Source organism: Protopterus annectens, chromosome 2.part0, assembly GCF_019279795.1.
Source record: "Protopterus annectens isolate FY-2018-M chromosome 2.part0, PAN1.0, whole genome shotgun sequence".
NCBI classification, from domain to species: Eukaryota; Metazoa; Chordata; order Ceratodontiformes; family Protopteridae; genus Protopterus; species Protopterus annectens.
This window is the reverse complement of record NC_056728.1, coordinates 1324563753-1324579881: the sequence shown is the minus strand read 5'-3', so window position 1 is coordinate 1324579881 and position 16129 is coordinate 1324563753. Positions and strand designations below refer to the sequence as shown.

Genomic DNA, 16129 nt, shown 5'->3' with positions numbered 1-16129 from the left:
ACTCCCTACTCAACAGACCGCTAGCATGTCCATCACTGTCTACCTTAGTATCCCCTTATACCCCAACCCGGTCTCTTCATAGTTCCGATCAGCACCTTCTAGACATCTATAAACCCAACAAAACATATAGTAAACTCCTCTGTAAAACACTCTGTGTCCCTTGCATGGAATAGCATACCACCTCACATTTGCGGTATCACTACTTCCAGCTGCTTTAAAACTGAAGTCAGGCACTACTTTCTGAACTGAAAAGCCTATCCTGGCCTAAATCCTCCATAATCTGCATTTTTTCTTTCTTTTTCTATTCACTACCTGTCAGCATCTAATAATTCAGTGACTAATGTGCTCACTACACAATACTACATTATGCTACTTGGGAAAGATATGTCATTATTGTAAATACTTTAATGTACTAGTTGTATTTTACTTCATTTTGTTTTATTTTTATTACAGTTATTCGTTTCACCTGATTACTGCATATGTCATTTTTGCTTATGTTGTATTGCTGCACTGTTTTTCTTGGGTTTTGTATATTGCCTACTATGTTATCTTTTTATGTTTGCATTGCTGGAGCTTTTCTCCTCAGGTCTCCACTGAAAACGGATCATTGGCTCAGATGGACTAACCCGGCTAACAAATATCAAATAAATAAATAAATGTACTTTCTGCATCATTTTTTCCATTTTCAAGGTTTCATATTGTATGTAATATCTGAAGTTTTCTCCCAGTCCTAGATTTCTGGAAACCCCTTCAAGAAATCCTGTTTTTCAGTGTTAGAGTCAGATGTTCAGTGATACTGGAAAAAGACCACCACTTTTAGTGTCTGTTCTGTTTTCTCTGCTCAGAAAATTCCTCAATAATTACTAGCTTTTCTTGGAGGATCTGCCTTTTATGAAAAAACATCTTCCTCCCTGTATTAACTTTGCAATAACTTTTTTATAGCCTGGTAGCCAAGAGCATAGGTAATACTTGCTGAATCTATGACACAGAGAAGTGGAACCCCGACTGTGGTCAGGTAATCTGAGTTTGAGTAGCAAACCCAGTCACTGTGGAGTTGGGTAGAAGCTAGGAAGGTATGACAATTTTGCTATCTCACCTGTCTTAGGAGAGGGAGAATGGTAGTGTTTTACACAAAGGCTACACAATAACATGGAGACCAGAGGCTCCATCTTAGCAGCAAAAGTAATAGGGACATGTACTGGCAGACTGCCCCTGGTTTGCCTACATTGACTTCATGACATGTCAGGCATTGAACAGAGACTGGGGGTAGAGGAACTTTAACATGAACGCCTGAAAGTTTCAGCCAGACTGTTTTAACTGCAGCCAGCCAAAGGAAAAAAAAAAGATTGTAAGACTTTTGTTTCAGCATTTTTATAATGGAAATACGTCTAAAGAATACCTGACTGCATTCTGTCTTGTTCACGATGAGGACTGGAAAAGAGCAAGCTTGGTATTCTTGCACACTTCAGGGGACAGAACCACATGCCTACTAACCCTACAACTATGGAAGGGAAATCATGGAGAGAATCCTAGAGGGGTGGAGTGAAGATAACCATCTCCAAGACAAAAACAGCATGGCTTCATTGCCAGAAACTTTCAGTAAAACTTAGTTTTATTGCTGGGTTACAGAAGAGTTCAACAGGAAGTACCAGTACCTATGACCTGCTTGGAGTTCACCAAGGCCTTTGACTTAATCTCATTCTGGCAGCTGCCAGTAAAACTGAAAGGGTTAAGATCAAGACTAGGAAATCGGATTATTTTGTGGCTTAATGTTAAGAAAGAGGGTTGTCATCGGGGGGGGGGGGGGGCAATGCAAGATGCAAGGAATACCCAGTACTCTTCAGTGTGATCATTCCAGAAATATTTATTTATTGCATTTGTTAACCATGAAAGTCCAACTGGGAATTGCCCCTTTCAACAGAGTCACAGGGAGAAAAGCTCCACATGAAAAGTTATTTACAATCTACATTTTAAGCAGTGGAAAAGTGTGCTATTAAAGAAAGTAACACAAGAATAATATGGCATAGTTACAGAAAAAATATGCTAAAAAGTGGTAGCAGTGAGGGGAGGGAAAATCACAGGAAATGTGCCTAAGGAATAAGGGAATTTATTGATGAAGACCAGAAGAAAGCAGCACAGAAGGGGTGATTTCTTTTGAAGAAAAAAAAAATGAAGATTTATTAATTAGAGGGCGGAGAGGAGAGCTAGAGGGAAAAGTCCTGCTTAGACCATGTAAAATCATTTCTCTTGTAAGATGTAGTAGTACAAGGAAATTTACAAAGGGTGTATAAATAGCAGTTGGGTGGAAAAATGACTATCCTGGTGAAGTAGAGCGAATAACTAGGAATGTGTACTGAGGAGGTGAGTTTTTAGTTTGCATTTAAACTGGTGAGGATTACTGATTCCCCAAAATGGTAATGGAAGGGATTTCCTCTTGGATACATATTAGTCCAGAGCAGATCCATAAGAATTGTGAGAGATAGTAGTATTAGCTAGAAGTTTATGAGAGGATCTTAGTTTATAGGTAGGTTATTACCAGGACATGAGAGGAGTTAGAGATGGGACATAATTCACAAGTGTGTAGTATCCTGCAAGTTTGTTTTAGTTAGAGAAACAGCGTGTGAGGTTGGTGTCGAGTTTTGCTAAGCTGGCTGTGCATATCGTATCCATGCCTGGATATTTCTGACAAGAAATCAATACTGTAGCAGGGATCTACTCTGAGATCTGCTGTTGTGGCAAGTTCTTGCACAAAAGTACTCTCCTAGAGTATGCTGTCACGTCACATGATTACAAGATCACCAGTATTCCTTGTCATCATCATTCTGTCCTGTGCAGTCTGTTTCTTCTGATCCACCTTTCTGAAACCACATTATGGGACACAAGTTCTTAAGCCTTGCTCTTCTTCATAACTTCTCAGGAAATATTCAACTCTCTCTGGGTCTTCCAAGTCATATTTCTTTCTTCTCTCAGTAACCAGCAACTAGGTGAGAAAAAGCACCAGCATGATGCCACCTCATAGCTTGATCATTCCTTTACCAGACCAGCAAGACATATTCCTTATAATGGATTTTATGAATAGTGTTTACTTTGTCTTTCTTCACAATCACTCTTTCTCTCTTATGAGAAGCATTCCTTTGGAGTGAATGAATGGAGTAGACAAAGGACCTGCCTCAGCTGCCCTACTCAACTGTCCTTTTTGCTCAGTCTTTGTGCTGTCTTGCTATTCCATTGTTAGCAACATAGTTCTTGCAAAGCTAGAAGGTAACTGTTTTTTTATGAGTAATTTCAAATTCTCTTCAGTACTACTTTCAGTTACACCTATGGTGTGAAGGTTGCTTCTTTTTTCTGGATTTCTCCATCTCATAAAATCTCTGATAATGTACACATATTTGTTTAGTTTGTTCTTTTTTCTGTTACCTCCAGTTACATGTTTTGCATTCTTGCACTTTCCACTGTGAACCATAAGTACTTTAATGTTGTTGTTGGTGGTGTTGAAACTGTGACTGCAAGGCCTTTGTCATTTTTGCAAGGATCACACAAAGTTGCTTCACAACAAATAGAGGCAGGGCCAAGTCATCATGTCATGTAGAGGTGTGATGGGCCTCACAAAGGCTCATTTGCATAGCAACTCCTCAATGCTAGCAAGCATGCTGTGGGAGTCAGGGCTGCAAAGAAAGAACCCAGTTTGCCTTGGAATGTTGGTGCTGCTCTTGGTACTCCCAGAGAACAAATGGTCAATAGGGCTCTTGCCCAGGAGGAACAGATGAGTTAGCTAGCAGAGTGACCAAAAGAGTACGCTCAGTTGTCAGAGAAGGACCAGAGTAAAAAGTAAAAAAAATATTTTGTTACCTGGACTAATTCTTTCTGGAACAGAATTATTTTTATTTCATTTGCCAAAACACATGAAGAGTGCTCATTTGCTGAGCAGGTTATTGTTCCATGCATGACTGGTTGTATAACTTACCTTCACATCTTAGCCTATTAAGGCCATGATGCATGACTCTCTTGTTTGCTTGAAGAATATGCAGTTATTTCAGTGACACATCAAACAATTCTAGGGATAAGAAGGATGTTCTTCGTGTTTCACTGTTGCAGTCATCACACTTGGGTTATCTGCTTGCAGGTAGCTCTCAGTCGGCCCGAATACCAGAGACTTAGTATTTCTGCGTCAGATGCTGTCATTCCAGGACTGACGTCAGGTCGTCAGGGGTATAAAAACAGGCAGCCGATACCATTACATCAGTCTTTCTTGATGAGGAGCCTGAAGCAGAAGCAGTTCGCAAGTGCTGGTCGGCCGCTACCTGAATTTTCGTTTATGAATTGAATAATCCTGAAGTCTTCTAAAGCTAAGTACCCCGTTTGGGTTTTTCTTGCTCTAACCAATGTCAGAAAAAGTTAACAATTGTCTTGCCTGAGGAAAGCAAATATCACACAGAGATTTTCATTCTTACTGCATCACTTGTTTAGGCCCAGACCACGACGTACCTTGCTGTCAGTTTTGTGCCTTGTTCAGTGCCTGAACCATTCATCGTCGGGCTGTCATTGTCGCTAAATTCTTTCTTTCTCGATCTCCATATTCCAAAATGGCTTCGGTAAGCCATCCGACTACCGATATTCTGAAAAAAATGTAAGGATAAAAACAGAGACTGACCGCATAGGTCCAAAGCTGCTGATGACACTTCCATTAAGCTAGTCACCAGTTCACTGGTACTCAGTGAGGTGCATTCGCAGCCCCTGATGCCCACTTCAGTGGATTCTCAGGCCTCTACCGAGACCCATTCGGAGTCCGGTATGCCGCGAGACTCTTCTTCGACTATGGAACCTGTGGGTGTCTCTACCTTGGATGGGTCCGGAGCCGCTGTGCAGGCACCAGCTTCTGAGACAGTTCTTCGCTCAACCAATGTTTGACTCAAACTGACGACTTAATTTTTATCTAAAATTACCAAGTTTCTTAGGCCTAGAGTACATGCTACACCTAGAAAACCGACGACCAAAGAGCATGCACGTACTCCCATGCCACAACGACAAATGCTTAGAATGGCAGAAGACCTTATTACGCTGATTAGGGGAAGTCAGCCTTCCCCTGCTAAAAGGAAAAGAGATCATTCCCCTGCAGATTCAACAGAGCAGGAGTCCGATGACTCTGAGGTATCTGATGATGAAGACATGCCCTTATCTGCTTATGAGGATTCAGATGCAGAGGAATCCATTCCCACTGCCTCCCCTCCAGAGGATTTTTCTTTTGGTGAAACCTTACATACTTTAAGAGAACATTTCCACTGGGAATGCCAAGACTATCCTCAGTCCAAAAAGAGCCTCAGAGAATTCCTAGACTTACCACAGCATAGGCCTTTAGCAATGCCCCCTGTCCTGGAAGTTGTTGATGATGTTTTTGTGGAATTAAGTCTTACTCCTGATACTTTACCTCCTGCCCCTAGGAAACCAGACAGGTACTACAGAGTACCTGACACTCACAAGTTTATTTTCAAGAATTCTACTGCTAACCCAGAGATCATTTCCCAGGGGCCTAAAGGTATCAAGGCAACTACAGCCAAGAATCCCACCCCTTCAGACAGGGATTCCAGAGCTTTGGCCATATGGGGTAAGAAGGTATATTCCTCTGCAACTCTTGCTATTAGGGCATTGAATTGTCAGTTTCACATGCTGCAGTACCAACAACATATTATGGAACTTATTAAACAAAAAGTGGCTTACTTACAGACTGTGCAGAAAATAAAGAATTGCAGAGCTTATGCACTCTGCAAGCCAAGTCAGCAAGCATACTTTGCAGTGTGGCTTTGACGCCCTAGAAGCATCTTGCTGGGCAGCAGTCACTGGTTCTGTACTGAAAAGACATGCTTGGCTCAAAGAGCAGACTTTGCCAGACCATGTCATATCAAAGTTACTAGACGCTCCTTTGAACAAGGACAGTTTGTTTGGCACCAAAGCAGAAGAGGTTCATAGGTTCATAGGTTCATACTAGGCTATCTGCCCTGGGGCAATTATAAGCCTAGCCCGATTATGTATGGCTTACGCCACCCCTTGATTTGAGTATACTGTGCCCTTTTTAAGGTTTAGTTTACTGTGCCTCTGTCTAATAGTGACACGGGAGTAATCCCTGGGACAAACCTACGATCCCCCATCCACCTATCGAGATTCTTCTTGAAGAGATTCAGTGAGGTGCTCTGCCTCACATGAACTGGAATTCTATTCCAGAGCGAAGGGAGCCTCTGGCTTATGAACCTGTCCCTCCAGCAAGTTCTATTTATTTCTGTGCTGAGGTTCAAGTCCCTCGAGAGTGTGGCTCTAAGGGATTTAGATTTACTGAGGTGGAGCATGTCCATTAATTCTGGATTTGACATAGCTTTGTATGTCAGGCATAGATCGCCTCGAAGTAGGCAGTATGCAACTGAGTAGAGCTGGAGTTTTTTTAACTGAGCAGCATATGGCATCTGTTTGAGACCCTTGATCCTCTTGGTGAGATACTTTTGGGGTCTTTCTAATTGCTGCAGGTGTCGGGTAAGGTACATCCCAAAAGGGGCATTGTATTCTATGATGGGCCTGATGAGGGATGAATAAAGGGGCACGATTACCTCTCTTGATCTAGATGTGAAACCCTTTGTGATGAGGTGGGCTATGTAGAAGGTCTTTCTAACACCTTTGGCAATGTGGTTTTCAAAGGAGAGATTGCTATCAACTTGGGTCCCCAGGTCCCTAATATCTTTCTCTGTACTTAATGGGTCTCCGCCTATGTGGTAATTTGTGGGCACATTGTTTTTGTCAAAGGGTATGACTATACATTTTTTGGCATTTAGCTTTAAACCATGGCGCTGGCACCAGTTATCTGTCTCTGTAAGACCTTTTTGAAGGATGTTTGTGTCAGTTGGAGAGTTGATTATGGCGCCCAGTTTGCAGTTTTCCAGTTCTTAAAAAGATGGAAGAAAAAGCTAAGTCTATGCAGACTGTTAAAGAATTCTTACAAGTGCAACACCCTAGATTCAGTAGGCATTGCCCTTCCAAACACTGGTCCTTTCCAGCCCCCTCCAGGCCATCTCAAGCCAGACCCAGGGGAAACAGACCACCCAGACTACAGTCTCAGGGTATGCAGAGATCTAAGCAATGGAGTGCCTCCACCCCCAAAGCAGGGTGTGGTAAGCCACCTCCTTATGGAAAAAACTCACAATGACTTCTCTACTTCACTCCCCATCCCTGCCCAATTGCTGTTGCCCCTAGGAGGAAAACTTGCCCTTCATGCAAAAAACTGGATATCCATCACACAAGACCAATGGGTCCTCAACATTGTATCCCAGGGGTACAAATTTTCCTTCCACTCACTACCAACCCCAAAAGGGTTCCCAGACCTTCCTCCAAACCAGTGGGCAGAGGCTCAAAGCCAAGTTCGTTCCCTGCCGTCCATCAGAGCTATTCAGCCGGTTCCAGTAGAACAGATAGGTCAAGGATTCTATTCCAGACTCTTCCTCGTACCCAGAAAAGAATGCTCTTGGCGCCCAATCCTGGATCTTTCAATTCTCAACACCTTCCTGTTGGTACCAAAATTCAAAATGCTTACCCTGCAACAGCTTCTACCTATGTTAGCCAAGGATGCCTGGTTAGTCACCCTAGACTTAAAAGAAGCCTATCTGCACATCCCTATAAGGGAGTCATGCAGGAAGTATCTACCTTTCAGGGCCGGATCTATGTATCATCAGTTCTCTGCACTTCCCTTTGGCTTATCCACTGTGCCCAGAGTATTCACAAAATGCCTGGCTCCAGCCATTGCTTACTGCAGGCAGAGAAATATCCAAATTTACCCGTACTTGGACAACTGCCTGATTCAGGAGGACAGTCAGGAATTGCTGTTGCAGCACCTGACATTTGTGAAATACCTTCTCACTTCCTTGGGGCACACCATCAACAAAAAGAAATCAAAACTGGTACCCAGTTAAAAGATTGTATTCCTGTGAGCAAGCTTGGACACAGCATCCCAGATGGCATTCCTCACTTCGGAAAAACAAGTCTATCTGACAGGCTACTTCAAACAAATGGCCACCAGAACCCAGCTATCTGCAAGACAAATACTGCAGGCCCTAGGATTCATGGCCTCATGCATACTGCTAATTCCATATGCAAGACTGCATATGAGGAAACTTCAGTGGTACTTAAAAAGTCTTTGGGGCCAACATTCTCAGGAACTGGAAACATTCATTCCTATCATACCCTGTCTAAGAACAGAGTTCATTTGGTGGGCAGAAGCGTGCAACCACAATAAGGGATTGCCCTTTACTCAACCCCACGCCGCCCAGACCTTAACCACAGATGCATCAGACTATGCCTGGGGAGCACACATGGACGGCAGATGCATTCAGGGCCATTGGAGCCCAAGTCAAATTCATCTGCACATCAACCAAAAAGAGATGCTAGCTGTGCAGAATGCCCTAACAGCTTTCAGATCCCCACTCTTTCCAGGATAACTTCTAATAAAAATAAAAAACGACAACACCACAGTTATGTGGTACATCAACAAGCAGGTGGGAACTCACTCTTACCCACTCTGCAGGTTAGACATGGCCCTATGGAACATGGCCTTGGACATGCAAGTCCATCTGCAAGCTCAAGTCCTGCCAGGCAAACAAAACTCACTGGCAGACGACTTAAGCAGAAATCTCCTAGACCCACACGAGTGGCAATTGGAGCCCAGCATCTTCAACCTTCTGATTCAGAAATGGGGGACCCCAGAGGTGGATCTCTTTGCCTCCCCCTACAACCACCAGCTCAGCAAATTCTGCACCAGGAACCCTCACAGCAGGGTTTGGAAAGTGGTTGCCCTTTCTTTTCAGTGGATAAATCTCTCAATCTATATGTTTTCCCCTTTGCCCCTTCTCTCAAGAGTATTACCCAAGATAAGACAGGACAGACCAAGGACAATACTGACTGCCCTGGACTGGCCACGCCAGCACTGGTACCCACTTCTGCACAGCCTGTCACCAGTGCCACCCTGGCACCTACAACAGAACCCAACCTTGCTCTCTCAGCAGGAGGGACTGATTTTGCATCTGCAACTGCAAAGTCTAAATCTTGCAGCCTGGCTTATTCCTTGAATTCTCCCCCAGCAACCCAAACAGGTGCTGGACGTCATTCTTGAAGCCAGAAGACCCAGTACAAGAAAATCCTATGCTGATAAGTGGAAAAGGTACTGCTCCTGGATTCAGTCTAAAGGAGAGGACACAACTCTGCCTCCCTGCCTCTAATCCTGGATTACTTAGCAGATCTACTCCACAGAGGCCTGTCCTTCTCTTCCATTAAGATACATACCTCAGCCATTTCGGCTCATTACAACACGGAGCCACCTCTCTTCTTGCACCCTCTTATCAGACAGTTCCTGAGAGGGGCAAACAACTTAAGGCCACCTAGGAGAGCACCCACCCTGCTTGGGACCTTAATTTTGTACTGGAAAAGCTCACGCTTCCCCCCCTTTTAACCTGCAGCATCAGCAGAGTTAAAATTCCTCTCTTGGAAAACATCCTTGCTTTTGGCCATCACTTCAGCTAGAAGAGTGTCTGAGCTACAAGTACTTATGGCTGTGGAACCCTTCATTATTTTCTATGCTGACAGGGTTTCCCTCAGGACTAACCCTTCCTTTATGCCTAAAGTTGTGTCCAGCATGGCTCTAAACCAATCCATCCATTCACCAACTTTCTTCCCTAATCCTCAGAATAAAGGGGAAAGGATCCTGCACTCCTTGGACATGCACAGACAGCTCAGATTCTACCTTGATAGGACTAAGCCCTTCAGAAAATCTGACCAGTTACTAGTCTGTTTTGCAGCAGGGGCAGAGGGCAAGAGTTTCCAAATGGATTGCACACTGCATCCATTTCTGCTACAAGCACCATGGGAAACCAACCCCCTCAGGGGGTCAGAACACATTCCACTAGGGCAACCTCTACCTCTACAGCATTTCTCAGGGGAGTCCCTACCAGGGACATCCTGGAAGCTGCTACCTGGAGTTCTATACACACCTTCACCAAGCATTACCACTTGCCTATCTTTAAGCATTACCACTTGCCTATCTTTTCCAAATCCAGGGCAGGTTTTGCAACAGCAGTCCTGCAAGGCATACTAGCCAGCCCAAGCTCTTCTTGACTGCCTCCACCCTTCTTCAGCTTTGGGAATCCACCCAAGAGTGATGACTGCAACAGTGAAACATGAAGAACATAGTACAGTTGTGTACACTTACCATAAATGTAGATGTTTGAGCGTATTCACTGTTGCAGTCCTGGTTACCCTCCATCCAGCACCCTGGTTTCTCTCTCTCCTCTCCATGGCTATTACTCACCCCTTTCAGGGGTATTGGTATTGGTATTTACTTTTTAAAACAGTGTAAGAAACTTCTCTGTGTGGAAGATTTTCAGTCCATATATTTCTAGTTAATCACTGTATATTAATCAGATCAGACAATAGTAGTAGAAATAGTGAATGTAAACTTGTCTTAAGTCAAAACAAAACAAACCAAAAAGTAATAATAGAAAATATATAATTGTACAGCATTACTAAGTATTCGAAAGTAATCCAAGCAAGGCAGGTAGTCTGTTTCCAGTCGAAAATCATTTATAAAGGATTTTCGACTGGAAACAGACTGCCTGCCTTACTTGGATTACTTTTGAATACTTAGTAATGCTGTACAATTATATATTTTCTATTATTACTTTTTGGTTTGTTTTGTTTTGACTTAAGACGAGTTTACATTCGCTACTTCTACTACTATTGTCTGATCTGATTAATATACAGTGATTAACTAGAAATATATGGACTGAAAATCTTCCACACAGAGAAGTTTCTTACACTGTTTTGTTTTTGGTTTAGTGGGTTGTTTTGAGACTTCGGGGATACCAAAGAGATTACTTGGTATTTACTTTTTACTGGTGGTGTTTTCCCCACCATAACTTAGCTTCCTATTTGGGGGGCTCCTGACATTTGGGGCAAGAAAAACTGATGTAATGGCGTTGGCTGCCTGTTTTTATACCCCTGATGACCTGACATCAGTCCTGAAGTGACAGCGTCCGACACAGAAATACTAAGTCTCTGGTATTCGGGCCGACTGAGGGCTACCTGCAGGCAGATAACCCAAGTGTGATGACTGCAACAGTAAATACACTCGAACATCTACATTTATGGTAAGTGTACACAACTGTACTTTTCTGCTTGCCATAAGATTGTGCTATGTTGCATTTAGTATATTTAGAGATGCGTGTGTGTGTGTGTGAGGGGGGGCTCCCCTGCAAAATCACTAGTCTTTGTAAACTGCAAAACTTCAGCAATGTGTATGCATGTCATTGTTGACCTAGCAGTTTTGATGATTCCTGCTACCTTTGATATAGCCTCCAAAGCTACACCCATCTAGACTGTATCTCCTTGATAAGCTTTCATTTGTGATGATCCTTATGATTATGTTCTGTGTATCATAGGTATCTACTCTCAGATCTTCCTGGATTGGAATTGTAAAATTCTGACCACTCCCTTCACACCCTGAATGGTAATGTTTCATTGTTCTCCTTGTAGTGGACCCACTGCTTAGATATAATTTGAGTCTTTTGGTTGTCACAGAGTGAAGAGGTAGGTTCATTACTTTTACAGTGTTCTTCCAATGACATTGATAAGAAAATGGTCATCAGTAGTACAGAGCGAGTCCATGCCTGTGGCAAATGTGCTGAGATTATCCTTGACTTTATGTGGGGTGTAGTGGTGTAGGTCCTTCTGATTCCAGTTCTTGTAAATATCTGGAATTAGAGTTGGTACCTTTATAACATTTTTTCATTAGTATGTGTCTAGTCTTTTAAGCCAGCATTTTATTGGACTGAATCAAAAACATTTTAAATTCAGATGCATTGCTGCCAACTTGCTGAAACACTCAGCTACAGCCATTTGAAAGGTCCTTTCCTATTAAACATATGTTTTCTAGAGTGCTGCAAAGACCTGTTATTTTTATAGAATGCTGATATGATGCATACTCTACATTAGAAAATAGTGTCCTTTACAATTCTAGGCATCAGTTTACATGGCCTTTGCATCTCTCATTTTCCCATTGCGTCCTTCCTATTTAATAAAGCTGTGTCCACTTGTCTTCTAATTATATTGGAAAACCTCACAGTTAATATGTTAGTGAAAAATGTGTGTCAAATACACTGCTTAGCCTTTTAGGTCATTTTTATTTACCACTTTTATATACCTGCTGGTTTTTTGCAGCACCCATGAGTATGGTACTGGTATTGCTTAACAGTATTTGCTTCACGTCTTAATGCAGCCTAATTTATTGAAGTATGACAGTGTGTGTGTGCGTGTGTGTGTGTGTATTAGTTGTTGCATTTGGATTTTTACCAGATGTACTGGTTTCCTCCTATGCCCCACAGTTATGCAAGTAAGTAAATTGGTAATGTTCCAAATCACCGTTAGTTGTATGTGCAGTCTGTATTTTTGTGTGCATGTGTTTTTGATGGGTTGGCAGTCTCTTCAGGATTCCTTCCTGCATTAAACCCATTGCTTTCTGGGTTTAGACTACCTCCCTATAACCCTGAACTGAGTAAAGTGGGTGCTGAAAAACAAAAATATGGACAAAGTTGCAAAATGATATACCAAATTGGGTGTGTCATAAAAGTTTTCTTGTGTAATAAACATGCTGTCTACAGCAGTAGATTGTTATGGTTCCATCATGCCTAAGTAATGTGTATATTTTATTGTTTCTCAATAACATTTTTTAATTGAAAGATCTTGTAAATTTGTGCACATGTACCCTTGTTTTAATATAACACTTTCCTCTGTTTCTGTTGTAGATGGCTATGCTTTTTCACAAGATGAAAATGGAATAGTCTCACAGTCTGAAGTGATAAGGGCTTATGACACCACAAAACAAAAGCATGATGAATGGTGAACAGATGTCAGAGAAGAAAGGTCTAAATATTACTCTAACACAAGTTACATGGAATACTCTCTTCCTGGGGTTTACTGACAGAAGATGGTCTTACTCCCTAAAAAGATCTCCCCAGCAGATCTTTCTTAATTTTTATAGTACAGGCTCTGACTGCTACTGTCCTGTATTATATAGACATAAACACTGTGCAAATATAGTGTAACAGACTGATTAGTACTGAATGATACACAGTTTCTGCATTGTCTTTATAAACAGGATTAAAATGTTCTCATCCTACTGTATTGAGTTAAAGCATTATACTGGTTGCAGTATGTTGAAAGACAGATTTGCATTGTCAGGAACTAAATGTTATTAACATGAGCTACATTTGTAACTTGCTAATCCAAGTCAAGTTTGCCATTTAATTGAATGAGAATTTTTTAAATTTATGGGGATATAGTGTGTGGCTCCTTTCCAGAAATTAGCCACATAATTTTTTGTGCTTATTTTTGAAGCAATGAAATAACACAGTATTAAGAAAGAATTATACTTTCTGATTGCATCTACAAACCCTAATTGTTCCAGACTGCCAAAGAAGTTCATTGTTACATGCATCTCTGAAGCAGATTATCATAAAACAATAACCATAAAGCTGTAAGATTCAGTTCATGGGATCTTAACCGCAAGTGATGCTTCATATGTGTTGATCCTGGAATTATCCTGTTATCTTCATTAATACCATTTCTTGTTTGGGATTCTTCAGCTTTGGCTTTAAGTCCCCTTTCTTTATTACTTTTTGGCACTTAGGCAGCCTTGCTTGTGCAAGTTACATAAGTGGCATAACATATGTGTCTACTGCTGTAATTTTTGCAAATGTTCAGAACATGACTTCTGAAAAATATCCATCCAAAAATGCAAATTTGTCATCTCACTAAGTATTTTTTCTTCTGAATGAGGATGTACTTGCAGTCATATATGACATCTTTTTTTTTTTAATACAGTGCTGGTCATTTACAGGTTTTAAAGAATGCTGTGTTCCATATCCCCAGTAATTGACAGTAAAAAGAAAAAGTTACTTTCAGTAGTAGTTTACTCATGTGGAATGTAACAGTTTTCTCGCTATGAATTGCTGAACTTCTTCCTAATAATGAAATATAGAGTATACAGATTCTGAAAGGGCAGCTGTGAAACTAATACTATAGCCATTTAAGGCAATGTAGGATTACTTGAATGTTGTGCAGTGAATGCAAACAGTGTTTGACATGAGATGTCATTGAGTATTCATGCAGCAGTGCCACTGATCAATAAAAAGAAATCAAGTTGCTGTGCTTGTAAAATAAGGGGCTATACAAATGAAATATGCTTTTTTTCTTATTTTGTTACTAATACGAATAATTATCTCAAGTACAAACAGCTAACACCTGAGCACTGAGTTTACTGTAATCTTAATGGTAACTGTTTACAGCTTATGTTACTTAATAGTTTTACATACATTTGGAAACAGTAGGCCCTTAAAGAGTTCTTAGTTAAATATTTGGCACTTTTAAAGCTTGAGGGTTTATTGCGGCATTATCAGTGCTGTAGTGTATTCCCCTTAGGGAAATGACAGCTCTTAGGATTATAACCTTTAAGCATTTCTTGGGTCTTGGGACATTGCAGCACACCATTGTTCATGGAGTCTGCCATGTCTATCAGTTGCTAACATAGTGTGCCAAACCATTTCTCCATTTGGCAGTGTGATGTTATTCTCTTGCTTGATTTGCCAATCTGTCCTGTTTCTTGAGCATGACAGCTTCTATCATCTCAGTGTTTGAGAAGAATATTGTGTTATCATAGTTAACTTATACAGTTTGGGAATATAACATCTGAGTTATATTAAATTTATTACAAGTATCTATCAGTCTAATCAGATGATGGAATGTAAACATGGTCCTTTGTTCTGGCTTTTATTGTCAGTGTGTGTCCTGTCTACCCTTTATTTATATATGTTGACTGAGAAGGTCCCACTATGTCTGTGACATGGGGAGACTTGACATTGGGAAGAGATGCAGCGGTTTAATTAGGCTATTTAACATTTTCTCCTGTATGCATGAGTTGGTACCAAATGTTGTCTGCTCAAGCATGGCCACTGTTGCCGGTGCCTCTGGCACTTGTGATTTAAGGTGCTTCATTACCAGATGTGGAGATACTTCAGATGGAACACATTCATAAATGGCCAATTTGTGCTCTGTCCAGTGTTGCATGTATTCTGAGGTGGTCTTAGAGTTTGCTGTGTTTTTGCCTCTGTTTTAAACTTGTATGTCTTGGCCTACTTGTTAGCACTCCATAAAATGCACAGTTATATCTTTAAAGAGATATTTTATTTTTAGTTTTCTGCCATTGTGAATTACGTCCAATTTAATTTTAATGGTGTTTTTGCAAACTGGAATATGTTTTTGAAATGCAGGAACAAAGCTGTGGTGCTTTCATTAAGTATAAATCACAATGTGAAACAGTATTACATGGCAGTTGACATTCCTCTTTTGTCTTATTTTAATTTAATTATATCTGAATATTTTAATAACTTGTTAATGGGAGCCACAATAAAAAAGGGTATTACCACTTCAGGGTAACTCAAGCATTCACTGTAGGGCAGGATATCCAGACCTAGATTGTACTAATTGTTGAGCTGCATGAATGGTGTTTCCAATATCTTTCTCAGGTTTACTTTCAACTTTAAGTCATTGCACTGTATTTCTTGTTGAGTTGTGTGCTTTTAAAAGCATCACCAATTTATTTGCCAGTAACTACTGACCTCTTGTGAAATTGCATGATTGCAGCTGCAGCTTTTAAATGTTTTGTCTTTTAATTATTAAGGAAATAAATCTTACATTTGAAAATACAAGTGTTCATTTGCATTTTTTATATTGATGGCATTTACACCACTACTGTTACCCTTTACTGTACTAGCCCATGTCTGTGTCTCTTTTTGTCTTCAGATACCTTTATTGAATTACCACTTGTGACATAGGCAAATTTACATTCATACAAAAGTAATCAGACTTTATTAACATAACAAACATTATATTTCACATATATTGCTATATATCATATAACCTAAGCAATATAAATTATTCAATTCCTGCCTTTTTTTTAAACAAGAAACATCTTTATTAAACCATCACTTGCTGCATAAGCAAGCATACGTAACTACACTGACACAATCCTAGCTCCAAGCATATAACATCA

The 16129-nt window shown here is 40.8% G+C and overlaps 1 protein-coding gene across 3 annotated transcripts in view; it reads left to right on the top strand.

Annotated features, from left to right (window-relative positions):
• Window positions 1-15782, top strand: part of ATP8A1 (ATPase phospholipid transporting 8A1) — a 3191789-nt gene extending 3176007 nt beyond the window's left edge. For all 3 annotated transcript variants that reach the window (XM_044061519.1, XM_044061518.1, XM_044061517.1), the window contains one exon: window positions 12825-15782. In XM_044061519.1, coding sequence (XP_043917454.1) covers window positions 12825-12922 — 98 coding nt within the window. In that variant the 3' untranslated portion in view covers window positions 12923-15782. The remainder of the gene's footprint in view (window positions 1-12824) is intronic.
• Window positions 15783-16129: the final 347 nt, after the last annotated feature.